The following is an 18,737-nucleotide window of genomic DNA, read 5'->3' as shown; positions in this document are numbered from 1 at the left end:
TCCAATCTGCCACTCTCTGTCTCTTTATTGATGCATTAAATCCGTTTACCTTCAGCGTAATTATTGATAGGTATGAGTTTAGTGCTGTCATCCTGATATCTCTTTCTGTGCTGAGTCGTTTTTCTTTATTTATTTTTTTCATCTTTTTCTTTGTTGTAGATTTTGTGTTTGCTGGGTCTTTATGTTTTTCTCCTTTTTTATTTTGATTTGTAGGATTGTTAAATTCTTTTGTGGTTACCTTAATATTTAACCCTATTTTTCTAAGTTGATACCAGTCTTTTGTTTCTTTATATCGCCTTGACTTCCCGTCCGTATAAAAAATCAACGTCTCCATTTTTTAAGTCCCTCTTTTTTGTTTTAATATTATCCTTTTTTACATACTGATATCTGTTTCCCTATTTTCAGTGTTTTAGCTTTAATGTATTTTCGATATCCGTATCTGAGTCAATATCTGGTTGCTGTGTCCTGTGTTCTAGTCTTGCGTTGTTAGCTGGCGTTATTATCTAACCGTAGGACTCCCTTTAGTATTTCTTGTAATTTTGGTTTGGTTTTTGCAAATTCCCTGAACTTCTGTTTATCTGGAAGTGCTCTAATTTCGCCATCGTGTTGGAGAGACAGTTTTGCTGGATATATAATTCTTGGCTGACAGTTATTTTCCTTCAGGGCTTTATATATGTCATCCCATTGCCTTCTAGCCTGCATGGTTTCTGCTGAGTCGTCCGAGCTTATATGACTTTTCTTTTATCCCTAGCTGCTCTTAAAATTCTCTTTATCTTTGGTCTTGGTAAGTTTGATTATAATATATCTTGATCACTTTCTTTTGGGATCTACCTTATGTGGGGTTCGATGAGCATCTTGGATAGATATCTTCTCATCTTTCATGATATCAGGGAAGTTTTCTGTCAACAAATCTTCAACAGTTTTCTCTGTATTTTCTATTATCCCCCCCGTTCTGGTACTCCAATCACTCGTAGGTTATTTCTCTTGATAGAGTCCCACATGACTCTTAGACTTTCTTCATACTTTTTAATTCTTCTATCTGATTTTTCCTCAAATAAGTTGGCGTCAAGAGCTTTATCTTCAATGTCACTAGATTCTAACTTCTACTGCCTCATTTCTCCTATGACTTTCTGTTGAGTTGTCTAGTTATGAAATTTTATTGTTAATCTTCTGGACTTCTGATTGCTGTCTCTCTGTGGATTCTTGCAGCCTATTAAATTTGGCATTATATTCTTGAATAAGTTTTTTAAGTTCTGCTACTACCTTGTCTGTGTGTTCCCTGGATGTTTCTGCATTCTGTCGAATTTCCTTTCTAACTTCTATAAGATTTCTGTACATTTATCTTTTGTATTCTGCCTCTGATAATTCCAGGAAGTTCTCTTCCTCCTGAGAATTTATTGATTCTTTATTTTGGGAGCTTGCTGAAGCCATCATGGACTGCCTGTTTATGCGACTTGATATTGACTGTTTTCTCCGAGCTATCAATAATTTATTATAATTTTATCTTGTATTTGTTTAGTAAGACCTAGCTTCTTGTTTTGTTTTGATATGCCCAAATAGGCTGCTCATGTGCACTAGTTTGATTTTTGACACGTTTTGATCTCTAACGTCCTGTCAGCAGGTAGTTAGTTCTGTAACTAAGTATGTGCACACAGGGGTCCGTTAAATTTTCCTATATGGGTTCAGCTTGGGTGTTCAGGCAGTTGGTCACCAAGTGTGTGATGCAGGCTCTCGCCCCCAGTCCTAGAGAGGCATGGGTGATTGGTGCAGTCACTGGACTCTGGCTGTGGTAGGGGATCACGCGCTGAGCCAGGCAGGGGGCTGACGGCTGCCCCTGAAAGTCTGAAAGAAAAGCGTGTCGCTATTCTCTAGGGTGAGTAGGTAGGTGAGTTTTGTAGCCAGACGATCAGCACCCCGTTCTATTGCCTGTAAAGACTTGAGGGCACCACTTTTTCTTGGACTCTTGTAGCAGGTGACTAGGCGCTTTAGGTGATACCACCAGTCCTCAAGCCCCTGCTGCAGATCGATAAAAGTGCCTACTTAAGGGCAGGGCTGTTTCGAGGGTCACAAATCTGCCCTGTTGTACTGTGGTAGCTGGACAGGGGAAGCAGCTTCCCAGATAAGCAGCACGACACAGCTCAGCAAAAAGTGGCAGAGATGGCACATGGCACCAGCTAGAAGGGGGAAAGGAAAGGAAGGAGGTTAGAAAGAGAGAGATGAAACAAAAAGAAGCCAAAAAACAACAACAACAAAAGAATGACACTGAAGGAACCAGCTGGTACGGGAGGGGCAAATCCAAGCGGCAAGGAGCCAGCATTTCTCTGGCTGAGCAACCCTCGGTCCGCCGGAAAGCAGAGCAAAGAAGGATGGAGGGTGGGAAAGCATGTATCCCTGGTTACCAGGTGCTCTGTCTCCTGCTGGGAGCTCCATGAAGTTGCCTTTCCATACTCCCTGTTTGCCGTTCTTGGTGACTGAGGGTTCCAAGATGGCCTGTCCGTGCTGTCTTAGTTGGTAGGGGACCTCCATGCTTTATCTCTCCTCATTCTCTGTTCTGTGTCAGTTTCTTACTGCATTTGGTGCTTGGTTGAGTTCTATATTCCTTCATGTGATACTTAGGATTCCAGGATTGATGACTGTAACTATTTTACTTAGTTTTTCAGATGTTTGCTGTAGAGAGATGGCGTGGTGCTTTTGTCTATAGTGCCGTGTTGGCTCTGCCTGTCTTACAGCCTTCTGTGTTGCTGCCTGTGAGCCGCCTCCTTGGCTCACCTTGCTGCCACCATGGCCCCAGCAAAGGCAACCAGAAACTTTTCCAGAAGTCCTGCCCCTAAAATATAGTCATTTTTGGTGAAAAGTATCTGGATAGTGAGAGGGAGATACAATGTGAAACATTTCAGTAATAGACAATTCAAAAGTATTTTATATTTGGCCATAGAATGTCATTTTTTTTCTGATGTTCTGTACTCCTTAAAAAAACCAAACTCCTTGCTGTCGAGTCAATTTTGATTCATAGGGACTCTATCAGACAGAGTAGAACTGCCCCACAGAAGTTTCCAAGGAGCAGCTGGTGGAATCAAACTGCAGATCTTTTGGTTAGCAGCCAAGCTCTTAACCACTGTGCCACCAGGTCTCTGATGTTCTGTACAGTAATGAATAAAATAGAGAACTGAATAGTCTTCCCCTTCACTATTCCATGCTACTACTTAATTTTCTATCTCAACTCTTCCCTGCCTTTCAATTCCTGTTAGAAAAGGCAGTTGCCTCCCAAATCAATAGAAAAACACAGCAGAAGTATTTTAGTTCAAATGAAAGTATCTCAAACTTTCTCTCAGCTCCTGCTATGTTGTTAACAGAAATAATAATAACACTCTAAAAAAATTGAGTGATATATAGATGACATCACTTTAAACTTGCTGGAAACAGCCATAATCAGTTAAATTCAAAAGAGAGCGGGGAAAGTACTTTGCAGATTGAGTGATAGATAAACGATTAATATCTAGGATATATAAAGAGTTCCTACAAATCAATAAGAAAAATATAAATACCCTTACACAATAAGGGGCTAATATAAGAATGGGAAATTTACAAAAAAAAATATTATATATATATATATATATATATATATGGCCAATAAGCATATAAAATATGTTCTGTTTCACTTATATCAGAGAAATGCACATTAAACCAATGAGATACTCCCTCCCCCTCCCCCACTTTGTCTGGGTGGTAAAAATTGAAGAGATAGATAAGAGGGGGATACTCTTAAACACACTTGGAGGGGATGTAAAACAGTAAAGACTTTTTAAAGACAATTTGACAGGATCTATTGAAATTTAAAATGCACATACTCTTTGAACCTGTAATTTCCCTTCTATTATGTATGTTGTTGTTGTTAGGTGCCATCAAGTCCTTTCCAACTCATAGTGACCCTGTGTACAACGGAACAAAACACTGCCTGGTCCTGCGCTGTCCTCATGATCATTGTTATGCTTGAGCCCATTGTTGAGGCCATTGAGTCAGTCCATCTCTTTGAGGGTCTTCCTCTCTTTTGCTGACCCTCTACTTACCAAACATGATGTCCTTCTCCAGGGACTGTTCCTTCCTGATAACATGTCCAAACTACATTAGATGAAGTCTTACCATCCTTGCTTCTGAAGAGCATTCCGACTGTACTTCTTCCAAGAGAGATTTGTTCGTTTTTCTGACAGTCCATAGTATATTCAATATTCTTCACCAATACCACAATTCAAAGGTGTCATTTCTTCTTTGGTCTTCCTTATTCATTGTCCAGCTTTGCATGCATATGAGGAGATTGAAAACACCATGGCTTGGGTCAGGCACACCTTAGTTCTTAAAGAGACGTCTTTGCTTTTTAACACTTTAAAGAGGTCTTTTGCAGCAGATTTACCCAATGAAATGCATCGTTTGATTTCTTGACTGCTGCTTCCATGGGTGTTGATTGTGGATCCAAGTAAAATGAAATCCTTGACAACTTCAATATTTTCTCTGTTTATCATGATGTTGCTTATTGACCCAATTGTGAAGATTTTTTTTTTTCTTTACGTTGAGGTGTAATCCATACTGAAGGCTGCAGTCTTTGATCTTCATCAATATGTGCTTCAAGTCCTCGTCACTTTCAGCAAGCAAGGTTGTGTCATCTGCAGGTTGTTAATGAGTCTATCTCCAATCCTGATGCCATGTTCTTCCCATAGTCCAGCTTCTCGGATTATTTGCTCAACATACAGGCTGAATAAGTATGGTGAAAGGATCAAACTGATGCACACCTTTCCTTTAAACCACATAATGTCTATCCCCTTGTTCTGTTCAGACGACTGCCTCTTGGTCTATGTACAGGTTCCTCACGAGCACAATTAAGTGTTCTGTAATTCTTACTCTTCACAATGTTATCCATAGTTTGTTATGACCCACACAGTCGAATGCCTTTGCATGGTCAATAAAACACAGGTAAACATCTTTCTCGTATTCTCTGCTTTCAGCTAAATCCATCTGACATCAGCAATGATATCTCTCATTCCACGTCCTCTTCTGAATCTGGCTTGAATTTCTGGCGGTTCCCTGTCAATGTACTGCTACAGCTCCTTTTGAATGATCTTCAGCAGAATTTTACTTGAGTGTGATATTAATGATATTGTTCAATAATTTCTGCATTTGGTTGGATCACCTTTCTTTGGAATAGGCATAAACATTATGCCTATTAATCTGTACTAGAGAAATATTCACGTGGGTCGTGAAAAATCATGTACAGGGACATTACTTGCAGCATTTTTCGTATTGGAAACAACCTAAATGTTATCAGTAGTAAATTGAATAAATAGATCAAGGTATATCCATCCTACCATGAAATTAATGAGAAAACAGTATGCTCTGGAGTTCATTACATGTATGGCTGTATTTTTTTTAACTACTGAATAGTATTCCATGGAATGGGTATACTCTTAATTTTTTTGATGGCTTTCTTATTGATGGATATATGTGTATGTTGTCAACCAGAGATGACCATACCTAGTGTAGACCTGCCTGAGGTGCTTCCATCTTACTTAACAGGTATTTTCCAAACCCACATTCTCTTAAGACTTCATCATAGCAAAGCCAAGAATCCTTCCTTGCACCTATTACAAACGAAAGAAAGGACACATGGCGCAATCACAGTTTTGCCCCTGCTTTGAAAGGACCTGCCTTTGCTTAAATGACAACTTTCTAGAACCTATTCTTTTTTTTTCCAACTAACTTCTTCAAAGCTTCTATAAAAAGAGATGGCTAGCTTTCTCAAATTGAAGTTTTTGGTGTCTCCTCTGAATGCCAGGCTTCCTCCTGCAGCAATCTGTCTTACTCCCAAATAAAATCTCTGTTAAAATTTTTATAGCTCGACTCCAGAAGCTATCATTTAACAATGTAAATGTGTAAAACATGTGAACAGTGGTTATTTCCAGGGAATGGAGTAAATTTGATGGAAAGGAGTGGTTAAACAGAATTTTCATGTTTAATTCCATATGTACCTATTTGAAACATTCAAAACAAGAATGTATTGATAGTTCGTGAAATAAAATTTTTGGTAATAGGACTCAGAGCCTCAACCAGATTAAAATATTAACCAATAAACAAAAAATAACAAACCTCCCTCTTCATCCCTCTCCCAACTCCCATGACCCTTTCCTGCCATTCAGTGTGATGTGAGAGTAGAACCTGACTCTAGAAACCATCCTCACTTCCTAAAACTGCAGCAAGAATCCTTGTAACAAATATCTGAAAATAGGATCTTCACAAATTACATTGAGTCAAGAAAGGCCTATAATGGCATCCTTCAGGAACTAATTATGACATAGTGATAAGAGAATAGGAGCACTGGACTCTTTGCTTGTTATGGGTATTTTTACATTACAGGTGATGCCAGAGATATGGGAGATTATTGAATTCCTGTACAGTTAATTCTTCCATGGATTATATACTTTTTGGATTATTCATTGTACTTTGTAAATTCCAAAGAAATTTTTACCTACTATTATGCATTATTCTGAGCCCTCTACCCCCCTTAAATTGGTATTAGTTCACAGAATACAAGTTAATTTTCTATCAGCCTAAATTACTAAATCCTAACACACAATTAGAAAGGAAAATCCCTTGAGACAAAGGACACCTATCAAAGCCAAAAGTTACTCTTGACCATTGTAATCAGGGAAATAAATGAGAAACCAATGTAATTATCTTTTTAATCTCTAGAGAAAAATGTTTTAATGTTTTCCTTTATAGATTTCTTCAGTATTTTATAATTCTAATGTTATTATATATTCATTTTAAATCGCTCATTCTGTAATCTGAGCCCATTCTCTTTCGGGAGGCATCAAGGAAAGTAGATGAGCTAACCTCAGTCATTATAAATGTAATTCCTATCCTTTTCAATGTACAATAAAAATGTGGTAATTCTATATATTTTAATGTAATTTTTGTATGTATCTTCTTTTCACATTGATTTAACCTCCATACTTATTATTTTTAACATCACTGTGGTATTTTATAATAATAGCTGCTATGTCTACAGTGAGTCATGCACTCCGTTAGAAATTTTATACGTATTTTATTTACCCTCACAGCAACCTACAATGTAGATGTAATTATCTTTAACTTATAAATGAGGAATTTGAGGCTGAGAGAGGTAGTTAGTGGTGGAGCTAGGATTTGGTAATTTAGAAATAATAGAATATTGGGAGTGAGGCTCCCAATTCCATCATCTATCCGTAATGAAATATATCACACTGATATATTATAGTTTGCTTAACTGATCCGTACTGTTAGGCATTTTGGGTTGTTTGTATTTAGTACAGTGATAAAAATATCATGAAAATCTTTTTGTAACTGTATCATCCTGGGTCCCCACATAGCTTAGTCTCTACAGAGTCACATAAACCAACTGCAGTCGAGTAGACTCTGACTCATGATGAGCCCACATGTATCAGAGTAAAACTGTGCTGCAGAGGGTTTTCAGTGGCTGATTTTTTGAAAGTAGATTGCCAGGCCTTTCTTCCAAGGTACCTCTGGGTAGACTCAAACCTCTAACCTTTTGGTTAAGCAGCCAAGCATGTTAACCATTTGCACCACCCTGGGACTCCACAGAGTCACATAGCACTGTCCAAAAGTAATTTTTAAAAATCTAATTTTCACTTTGTCTTTCAAAGAAACATCACAGAAGATCCAGTTCAAAATGCATAACAATACTCCTCATATCCCCTTCTTTCCTTTCCCAATTCTCTCACACTCTGTAACTGCATGGAGATAGTTAGATTCTGAATCTCAAAACTCCCCATCAAGCCAACCTCACAGCTTTTCTTCTGTCACTTCACACGTCGCCCTTGGCTCTTGATCCTATAGGTCAATTCAGCTGCTTTGACTTGGGTCCTTCCTCTGGCCCTAGCCTTCCTGATCTTGCCTCTTTCTGCTCATTCTTCTAATAATCCATCCCAATAGATTTGGGAAGGAAGTTTCCTTTTATGTGAGACAGAGATATGGATTGTGCAGAGGTAGGGATAGGGAAAAATCAGGGAACATTCAGACGATTATAAAGTTTATTTCTATGATATTTGTGAGGGTTTTTTCCCCCCCATTTTAGGTTTTTTTTCTTGAGTTGTAGTCTCCAAAGTGAGATTCTTGGGTCATTGAGTAGATGTGTAGTAGGGAATAGTTTTAATCAAAAAATATTCCTAATTAGAAAAATACATTGTATGACTATAATAAAGTTGACTTATCCTTAAAAAAAAAAAACCCAAACCCGTTGCCATCAAGTCGATTCCGACTCATAGCAACCCTATAGGACAGTGTATGGCTGCCCCATAGGGTTTCGAAGGAGCAGCTGGTAGATTCGAACTGCCGACTTCTTGGTTAGCAGCCAGATGCTTAACCGCTGCAGCACCGGGGCTCCAGCTGACTTGTCATAAGGCTAATAAAAATTTTCTTTTTGCTTTATATACCGTTTTAGGTATTGTATTTTATGATCATAACTAAAGCTTATTATAAAATTCTGTTTTCTTTATAACTGTACTAAATATCTACACATGAAATGCAAAATACAACTAGCAAAAACCTCCCTATTTTTCTCTTACCTAATGGGCTAGCGAATGATAGAGAGGTTTAGACTTCTGGTGAAGTGGCTCATTCAGCTGGTAAGTGTCCCCTTAAGAGCTTTTCTTTTGGTTTTGGCCAGTCCTTAAGTTCTCATGTTTGGTCCATCTTTGTTCTTGGGGTTTGGGATAATCTCTGGGGAAAATTGTGAAGTAACCAAAGCTTTGTTTGGTACGTCCTGCATTATTTGGTGTTTACCTCCTCTCTCTGGCGCCGTTCCTCCCTTATCAACCTTCTTCTCCAAACGTATCATTCATTTTTATATATTAGTGGGAATTTAACTCAGTACTATGCTCCCTTTGTCAGGGATGTCTGCATTCTATACCTTTTCTTCAATAGTGAGTGCAAGGATTTGTTTCTGGTTCTGGAATTTTAAACACTGATGAGCTATATAGAGACTATTTAGGAGGGAGGGTTGCTGAGGTGGCTTTTCTTGAAATTGTATTTTATAAGTATGCATTTTCTCAGCCTATAAGTAAGATTAGTCCCAACTTACTATTCTTATGTAACTGTCAGTTCTGAGATCAGATGCATTTATGTGTACACGCATAGTTCTTGCACATGCTCACAAATACAAATGTGAGAAAGGATAGCTAGGTGGCAAAACATGGAATCTAGTAGTTTGGGAAAGAGATACAAGAAATTCACTAGAAATAAATTACTAACGTCACTTTCTGTGCCATTCTTATCTCTTCCTCATAATGAATTTCCAGTATCAGACTAAACTTGGAGCTTTTTGTTGTTGTTTTTTCCCAGTTTGACAAATGGACGGACTCTCAAAGGAGAAGGATCCTGACAGGCCTCTTAGAACGCTGCTCCCTGTCACAGCAAAAGTTTTGCTGTAGACAGCTTCAGGAAAAAATTCCAGCAGAAGCCCTGGATTTTACTACCAAGCTTCCAAGGGTGTTATCTTTATACATCTTTTCTTTCCTGGACCCTCGAAGCCTTTGTCGTTGTGCACAGGTAAAGACCAAAAAAAGCCCACTGCTGTCGAGTCGATTCTGACTCATAGCAACCCTATAGGACAGAATAGAACTGCCCCAGAAGGTTTCCAGAGAGTGGCTGGTGGATTCAAACAGCTGACTGGTTAGCAGCTGAGCTCTTAACTACTGTGCCACCAGGGCTCCAGGTAAACGCAAAGAAGTGGTATATGGTATTTTATAAGGACAGCTTAAAAAAATAATTTGCCATTGAGTCGACACCAACTAATGGCAACCCTGTGTGTGTGAGAGTAGAACTGTGCTCCATAGGGTTTTCAGTGGCTGACTTTTCAGAAGTAGATTGCCAGGCCTTTCTTCCAAGGCACTGACCAACCTTTAGGTTAGCAGCCGAGCATGTTAACCTTTTGCATCACCCAGGGAGGGATAGCATAGACAACTCTAAAGCTTGAATAACTTAAGAGAAAAACCACATTCACCAAACCAAGAAAGATGAGATGGTCAAGTAGCATGATGTTTAGTCTGTATGTCTAGTTCTGTATTTAGTGCTTTGTGTCTAGTTCTGTATTTAGTGCTCAAAGGGGGAAAGCAAGTATAAGACACCAGACACCCATTGCCTTCAAATCAGTTCCAACTCATGACGACCCAGTATGTTACAGAGTAGAACTGAGCTCTGTATGGTTTTCTTGGCTGCAATCTTTACAGAAATAGATCGCCAGGACTTTCTTCCATGGTACCACTGGGTGGGTTCGAACTGTCAACTTTTAGGTTAGAAGTCGAGAGTAAACTGCTTGCACTACCCAGGGACCTAAAACACCATCAGTATCCACATAAAAGTATTAGCTAGTTGGGGAAGTAAATAAACACGTAAAAGTGTTCAGCACAGCATGCAACTACAGTAAAATCCTAGATCATGCTGTTTGCCGTCAAGTCGATTCTGACTCACAGCAACACTATAGGACAGACTAGAACTGCACCAGAGGGTTTTCTGGGCTGTAATCTTTACGAGAACAGATCTCCAGGTCTTTACTCCCAGGGAGCCTCTGGTGGGTTCGAATCACCTACCTTCTGGTTAGCAGCGAAGTGCTTAACCACTGCACCACCAGGTCTCCTAAGTTGTGTAGTGTTGGCCACTTATAACTGGAAAAGCTCATAATAAATGCTAATAAGATAATATGAACAAAAGAATATGAAACTATAGAGATCAGAGTGAGCAGGCATGGTCACAGAAGCCTTGGAAAAGAAGTTGACCATTATTTTCTTACAAGTAATTCCATGGCATATTAAAATGAAGTTATTTAGCTATAAAACTGGTAATCATTTTACTGAGTCTTTTCATAGTGTAAGACCATTCTAGTAAGACCAGAAATTACCTGCTACTGTGTATTCACATAACATGTGATGTGTTAACTTTAGTTTTTTTAATTAAAAAATGAACAAATGGACATGCGGAACCCAGGGTGGAGAGGGAAAGAGGGAGAGTGCTGACACAGTGCAGGGATTGCAACCAATATTGCAAAACAAGTTGTGTATGAATTTTTGAATGAGAAACTAATTTGGGCTGTAATCTTTCACCTAAATCATAATAAATTTTTTTTTAATTAAAAAATGAATACAGTAAGAAAGATGGATTATTCAGTAAATGGTGTGGGGACAATTGGGCAGCAGTCTTGGGGGAAAAATCCAGTAGGATATAAAGATTTATATGAAACCGAAAGGAACCATTAAAATACTCAAAGAAATATATACAAGTAGACCTTTGTAAGTATTCTACAATACACAGAAGCCTTAAAAGGCAGTATGCAACCTAGAATCTTGCTTTATTCATTTTACATATCATAAGCAAGAATAAAGAAAACAAGGTTTTAAATTGTTACTTTATAATAATTAAGTTTTCCCATGGAAAAGAATATCATAAATAAATTCTAACAGTAAATAGGGAAAAATATATTGCAAACAAAGGGCTAATTTCCTTATTTTTTTAAAGATATCCTAGAAATCTCTTTAAAAAGGCCAGTAAGCCAGCAGAAAATTTAACAAAGGAAATGTACAAGAACTTCACAGAGAAAGAAATATAGATGTCTCTAAAACATGCAAGATGCTTAGCCATGCTATGACATGCCATCTTTCCTGAATCAGAGTAACTGAGATTTTTTTAAATGATAATATTCTATATTGGTGAGGATATGGGAAAACAAGAACTTTCATATATTTTTAGTAGTTAAGTTGATATAGCCACTGTGAGAACAATGAAAATTTTTGAATGAAAACTCCCTTTGACCCAGTAGTTCTACTTTTTGGAATTTGATGGGTATACTTGAACATGTCTAAAAATTATGTCTGTAGAAGAATATTGCAGCATTGTTTGTAATAGCAAAAGGTTGGAAACAACCTAAATGTCCACCGTGAGGGGACTGGGTAAATAAAATGCAACTTTCTCCAAGATAGATTATCAGTGAAAAAAATAAGATACAGAGCTGTGCTACCATTTTGGAGAAGAAAAAAAAAAGAATATATACATTCTTTTATATATATACACACACACATATATATAAATATATGTACACGTGTGTGTACGTGTATATGTATTTATATGTATATATGTTTGTTCATACGTGCATAGAATGTTTCTGGAATGACACAAAAAACTGATAACAGTGAAGGGGAACTGAGGACAGAGATGAGAGAGAGATTTATTTTTTACTGTCTTTTGTATCTTTGAATTTTGTATTAACGTACACATATTGCATATTCAAAAAGGAAATACATTTTTAAAAGAACATAGCAATCTAACAAGAGAGTACCATACAGCCCAATGATGAATTATTATGCAACCATTAGAAAACATGTTTTGGAAGAATATTGATAACAGCAGACCTGCTTGTGATATGTAAAATGAAGATAACGAGATTTAAAATTATATGTATCATCTTCCAGGTTTGTTTTATATATGCCTAGAAAAAAGACTGAAAGGAAAAGAACCCCACTATATTGTTAATAATGGTCATCTGTGATAGATGGGATTCTGGGCATTGTTTTTCTTTAAACATTTCAGAATTTTACAAGAGTTCCACAATAGAATATTATAATTAGAAGGAAACTTGATTTGAAAAAATAATGCTATCATCTACATGCACCATGGGTCAATATTGTAAAATCGCAGCTTTGTATTTTATTCCCACTACTGTCCCTGGGTGGCATAAATGGTTTAGCCCTCTACTACTAGCTGAAAGGTTGGCAGTTCGAACCCACCCAGAGGCGCCTTTGAAGAAAGGCCTGGAGATCTGCTTCCAAAAGGTCACAGCCTTGAAAACCCTAGGGAGCAGTTCTACTCTGCATGCATGGGGTCGCCATGAGTCAGAATCGACTCAATGGCAACTAACACCAGTAACAATAACTGACTGTAAGGAAGACCCAGGCAGTTGTTCTTCAGCTAGATTTGAAGTAAATGTCATTGCACTAAAATGAGCTTTGAGCTGTTAAAGAAGGGGCATGTCTTATGGTTTTGAAAGCTCTTGTCTACCTCCAATTCTCCTCATTCCTCTCTACCTTAAAAAACAAACAAAAGAAAAATGCAAAAAAAGCAAAAATGAAACACACAAAAACCTTATCAGCCATGGAAAAAACCTACTTAAGTTCCCAGGCCAAAACAAAATCTAAGGAAAAGGAGGAAAGGAGTGAGAATTGAGAACCCCCACCCCCAACCCCATCTCTCCATTAAATTCTGAATTAATTTGCCATGGATGATGTGTGGATAGTGAGGGCCATTATAAAGTGTTCTGCCTTTTTTTTTTTTTTTTTTGGCACTCAAAACATATCAGTTATTTAATATGGGAAAAGAGGCCAGTTTTGCACGGGTGAAATTCTATAAATTTGTGTTTGGCAGTTAGGAGATGTCTTCTTTGTAACTCTTAGAGCTAAGACAGAACCTCAGGTGTCAACTTTATGTATTAATTTGCCCCTAGTTTCCAGCAAGACTTATTCAAAACCTGGGATAAATTACTGAAAATACTGCTGCACACAGTAGGGCCACCTCCACCATTTGCTGGATGTGTGGCATTAACAAATGATGGAAATAGAATGTACAGAACAAATTTTTTTTTCAGTTTTTTAAGTTGTACTTTAGATAAAGCTTTATAGAACAAATAGTTTCTCATTAAACAGTTAGTACACATATTATTTTATGACGTTGGTTAACAACCCCACAACATGTCAGCACTCTCCCTTCTCAACCTTGGGTTCCCTATTACCAGCTTTCCTGTCCGCTTCTGCCTTCTAGTCCTTGTCCTGGGCTGTTGTGCCCCATTAGTCTTGTTTTGTTTTATGGGGCTGTCCAGACCCTGGCTGAACGGTGAACCTTGGGAGTGACTTCATTACTGAGCTAAAAGGGTGTCCGGGGGCCATACTCTCAGGGTTTCTACAGTCTTTGTCAGGCCAGTAAGTCTGGTCTTTTTTTGAGTTAGAATTTTGTTCTACATCCTTCTCCAGCTCTGTCCAGGATCCTCTGTTGTGATCCCTGTCAGAGCAGTCAGTGGTGGTAGCCAGGCACCATCTAGCTGTACTGGACTCAGTCTTGTGGAGGCCGTGGTAGTTATGGTCCGTTAGTCCTTTGGACTAATCTTTGCCTTGTATCTTGTTGTCTTCATTCTCCCTTGCTCCTGAAGGGGTGAGACCAGTGGAGTATCTTAGATGGCTGCTCACGGGCTTTTAAGACCCCAGACGCTACTCACCAAGGTAGAATGTAGAACATTTTCTTCATCAACTATGTTATGCCAGTTGAGCTAGATGTTCCTCGAGACCATGGTCCCCACAGACCTCAGCCCAGCAATTCAGTCCCTCTGGGAGTTTGGATGTGTCTATGGAGCTTCCATGACCTTACCCTGAACAAGTAGTGCTGGCTTCCCCAGTATTGTGTATCGTCTAACCCTTCACCAAAGTTACCACTTATCTATTGCCTATTTAATGTCCCCCCCCACCCTGCCCCGTAACCATCAAGGATTGTTTCTTTTTATGTGTAAACCTTTTCATGAGTTTTTACAGTAGTGGTCTCATACAATATTTGTCCTTTTGTGATTGACTTATTTCACTCAGCATAATGCCCTCCACATTCATCCATGTTAGGTGATGCTTCACAGAGTCATCATTTTTCTTTACCATTGCATAATATTCCATTGTGTGTATGTACCATAGTTTGTTTATCCATTCATCTGTTGACGAACACTTAGGTTGTTTCCATCTTTTTGCTATTGTGAACAATGCTGCAATGAACATGGGTGTGCATCTGTCTATTTGTGTGACGGCTCTTACTTCTCTAGGATATATTCCTAGGAGTAGGATTGCTGGATCATATGGTATTTCTACTTCTAGCTTTCTAAGGAAGCGCCGTATCTTTTTCTAGAACGGTTGTATCATTTTGCATTCCCACCAGCAGTGCATAAGAGTTCCGATCTCCCCACAGCCTCTCCTACATTTGTTATTTCCAGTGTTTTTGATTCGTGCCAGTAATGCCAGGGTAAGATGATATCTCATTGTGGTTTTGATTTGCATTTCTCTAACGGCTAGTGATCACGAGCATTTCCTCATGTGTCTGTTGGCCACTTGAATGTCTTCTTTGGTGAAGTGTCCAGAACAAATATTTTATGCTCTATTAAAACCTAAAGGTTAGATATGACATACCATATAGTGTTGTAATTGTGTTTCATCTGTAAGTGTATATTTAGTTAAATCATGAGAATGGTGGAAAAGGAAACATAACATGAAAAGAATAAGCAATGTGCAGAACTGAGTTTATATAACCTTCCTGTAACTTTTATATGACCTTCAGGAACCTTCAGGAAGTTCCAAATTCTGAGCCTCAGTTTCTTCATTTGTAAAATGAGGGTGGTAATTATACTTGCCTTCCTAGGTGGCTAAGAGATGCTCAATAAATTAGTTGACTTTGATTCTAAGTCTGAATTAGCATTTAAAGTAAATCATGCTGCCTGGATAGGAAGCACTTTAGGTAAGAGGTAACTGTTTAAACTGTGATTTAGAGAAAAAGAACAAAAAAGTTATCTCAGATACAGGGTGACAGCTCAAAATCTAGAAAAAGTAAGCATGCAAACAGAGTAGGTTTGTTTGTTTTTTAATCATTGTTGTTTTTCCAGGTGAGCTGGCATTGGAAGAATTTAACTGAGCTGGATCAACTCTGGATGCTCAAATGTTTACGGTTTAACTGGTACATCAATTTCTCTCCTACTCCCTTCGAGCAAGGTATATGGAAGAAGCACTATATTCAGATGGTGAAAGAGCTTCATGTTACCAAGCCTAAGGTAAGTAAGAGGCAAAAAACAAACTTACTAAGAATTAATTATCAAACTTGAAGTTGGGGAAGGGAGTTAGTTCAAAGGAAATACTCTATGACTTCAAAATTCTCTTTTTCTGAGAACTTGATGGCCCTTTTAAAGATACTCATGTCAGCTTAGAGCCCTTTTCCTGACACCCCCAAACCATGGTTCCACCCAGGAGTTTAGAACTTTGGAGCATCTCCCTCTGTCTGGTTTCCTGTCTTTCTGTAACCCTGGCTCAGACACCAGGCGGTCTGACACTGGGACTCTGGATAGTATGCAGTATCTATGGGTCATCAGATTTCACTTTACTGATTCAAATTTTTCATAATTCCACAAGATGAGCTGAAGTTTACTTTTGCAGCAGTTTTAAGGAAAAGTTTACCTAATAAATTTGTAAGTACACAAGGTCATAATGTACATGTTAAAGTTCTTTTAAAACTAAAAACTAAGCAATCTAAAGCATTTATATTATAATCATAAAAGTAAATAATACAAGAATAATTTTTCTAGTGGCTTTCCATGCATTATAACCAATATTTATGTTCATTCTTATAGTCGTCATTAATTAGGTAACATGGGAAATTTTTGTGAGCCTTTTCTCTACAACATGCAGAGTTCTGTATGCATGCAGTTTCACATCATTTTATACAATAGATGAATTCCTGAAAAACTATGTGTAAATTAAATTTTTTTAATGATTTTCAAAACCACAGGGGTATTATATTCTATGAAAAAACTGCAGCAAATCCTTTAAAATTGAAGAATTGTTTTGTAACATGCATAGCCAATTCCTAACTTGCCCATTTAGGTTTAAGTTTTATTGTGTTTTCTTAAAGTGGAATTCGTCTACATTTAATATAGTAGTAAACTATGAGTAATTAATATTGTTACAGTAGCATGATAAACTAGTCTTTTTGATTTCAGTAATTTGTGTGCTCTTATGAGAATTTTTTTAAAAAAGAAAAATTGAAACTGCAATGATAGAAAAGTTCTTTGAGAAATTACTGTAGCCCTGACTTCTTACAAATCTTTTCTTGCATCTCAGTCTCAATTGGAGCAGGGAGTAGCATTCCATAGCTGAAGCTGAGGCTGTTGTGGAACAAAGGAGAGAAAAGTGATTAACCAAGTTTTAAGGTTAAAAGAGGTTTTGAGTATTGTATGGAAAACTGACTTTAATAGTTTGTCTTAAGCAACAACTTTTCCTGTAAAATATTTATGCATAAATATATTTAAAATAACTAATAGCTCTGATGCAAGAAACTTTTCACCTCTTTGGCATTAGAATTCTTTAAGGGGCAGAACCAACATGACACTATAGACAGAAGCACCATGCTGTCCCTCTATAGCAAAGACATGAAAAACTAAGTAAAACAGATAACAAACATCAATCCTGGAACCCTAAGCATCAAATGAAGGGATAAAGAACTCGATCAAGCAATGAATGGAATAAAAAACTGACAGAGAACAGAGAACGAGGAGAGCTATGGAGTGGAGATCCCCCTACTAGCTAATGCAGCACAGATTCGCCATCTTGGACCTCAGCCACCAAGAGCAGTGGATAGGGAGTCCGGGAAGGCAACTTCACGGAGCTCCCAACAGGAGATGGAGCACCCAGTAACCAAGGATACACACTTTCCAACCCCCCACCCTTCTTCCCTCTACAAGGCCTCCACTGCTTTCTAACGGGTCACGGTCCCTTGACCACAGAGACACCAGCTCACTGCATCCCGGGTCCACCCCACCCCCACTGGTCAGCTCCTTCAGCACTATTTTTTTTTTAACTATTTTTTTGGCTTCTTTTTGTTTCTTCTCTCTCCCTTCCCTCCTTTTCTTTCTCCCACACAGCTTACTCCGTGTGCCATCCCCACCCCTTCTTGATGGGCTGTGCCACACCGCTCAGCTAGAGAGCCACCAGCATACAGCCTTCCCAGGTCTGCCCCAACCCACTGGCAGGCTTCCTCAGCACCTTTTTTTTTGTTGTTTGTTTGTTTTGTAGTTTCTTCTCTCTCTCCCTACCTTCCTTTCCCTTTGCCCACCCAGCTATCACCATGTGCTGTCCCTGTCCCTTCTTGATGGGCTGTGCCACACCACTCAGCTAGAGAGCCACCAGCACACAGCCTCCCCAGGTCTGCCCCAACCCACTGGCAGGCTCCCTCAGCACCATTTTTATTTTGTTATTTTTTCGGCGTCTACTCTCTCTCTCACTTCGTTCCTTTCCTGTCTCCTGCTCACCTAGCCCTGTGTGCCATCCCCACCCCTTCTTGATGGGCTGTGCCACACCACTCAGCTAGAGAGCCGTCAGCACACAGCTTCCCCAGGTATGCAGCATCCCATTTTTGTTTTGTTATTTTTTAGGTGTCTTCTCTCTCTCTCCCTTCCTTCCTTTCCTTTCTCCTGCCCAGCTAGTCCTGTCTGCCATCCCCACTCCTTCCTAATGGACTGTGCCACACTGCTCAGTTAGAAAGCCTCCCTGGGTCCACGCTACCCCCACTGGCGGGCTCCTTTAGTGCCATGTTTTTTGGTTTCTTCTCTTCTCTCTCTCTCCCTTCCTTCCTTTCCATTCTCCCTCCCAGCTATCCCCATGTGCCATCCCTACCCTTTTTTTTTGTTTATTTTATTTTTATTGTACTTTGCGTGCAGGTTTACAGAACAAATAGTTTCTCATTAAACGGTCAGTACACATGTTGTTTTATGACATTGGTTAACAACCCCACAACATGTCAACCCTCTCCCTTCTCGACCTTTTTTTTTTTTGGTGAAAATACACATAGCCAAAGATACACCATTTCAAAAATTTCTACACGCACAATTCAGTGACATCAGTTGCGTTCTTCCAGTT

The 18,737-nt window shown here is 38.7% G+C and overlaps 1 protein-coding gene across 1 annotated transcript in view; it reads left to right on the top strand.

Moving 5' to 3' along the window:
• The window catches only part of FBXO16 (F-box protein 16), a 108,869-nt gene that overhangs the window by 30,520 nt on the left and 59,612 nt on the right, over window positions 1-18,737 (top strand). The window contains exons 4-5 of the mRNA XM_004382222.2: window positions 9,388-9,594; window positions 15,716-15,880. Of these exons, the coding sequence (XP_004382279.1) occupies window positions 9,388-9,594; window positions 15,716-15,880 (372 nt within the window). The remainder of the gene's footprint in view (window positions 1-9,387; window positions 9,595-15,715; window positions 15,881-18,737) is intronic.

This window comes from Trichechus manatus, unplaced genomic scaffold (assembly GCF_000243295.1).
Source record: "Trichechus manatus latirostris isolate Lorelei unplaced genomic scaffold, TriManLat1.0 scaffold00091, whole genome shotgun sequence".
Classification (NCBI taxonomy): Eukaryota; Metazoa; Chordata; class Mammalia; order Sirenia; family Trichechidae; genus Trichechus; species Trichechus manatus.
Note: the sequence above shows the minus strand (reverse complement) of the source record. Positions and strands in the feature narration are given on the sequence as shown.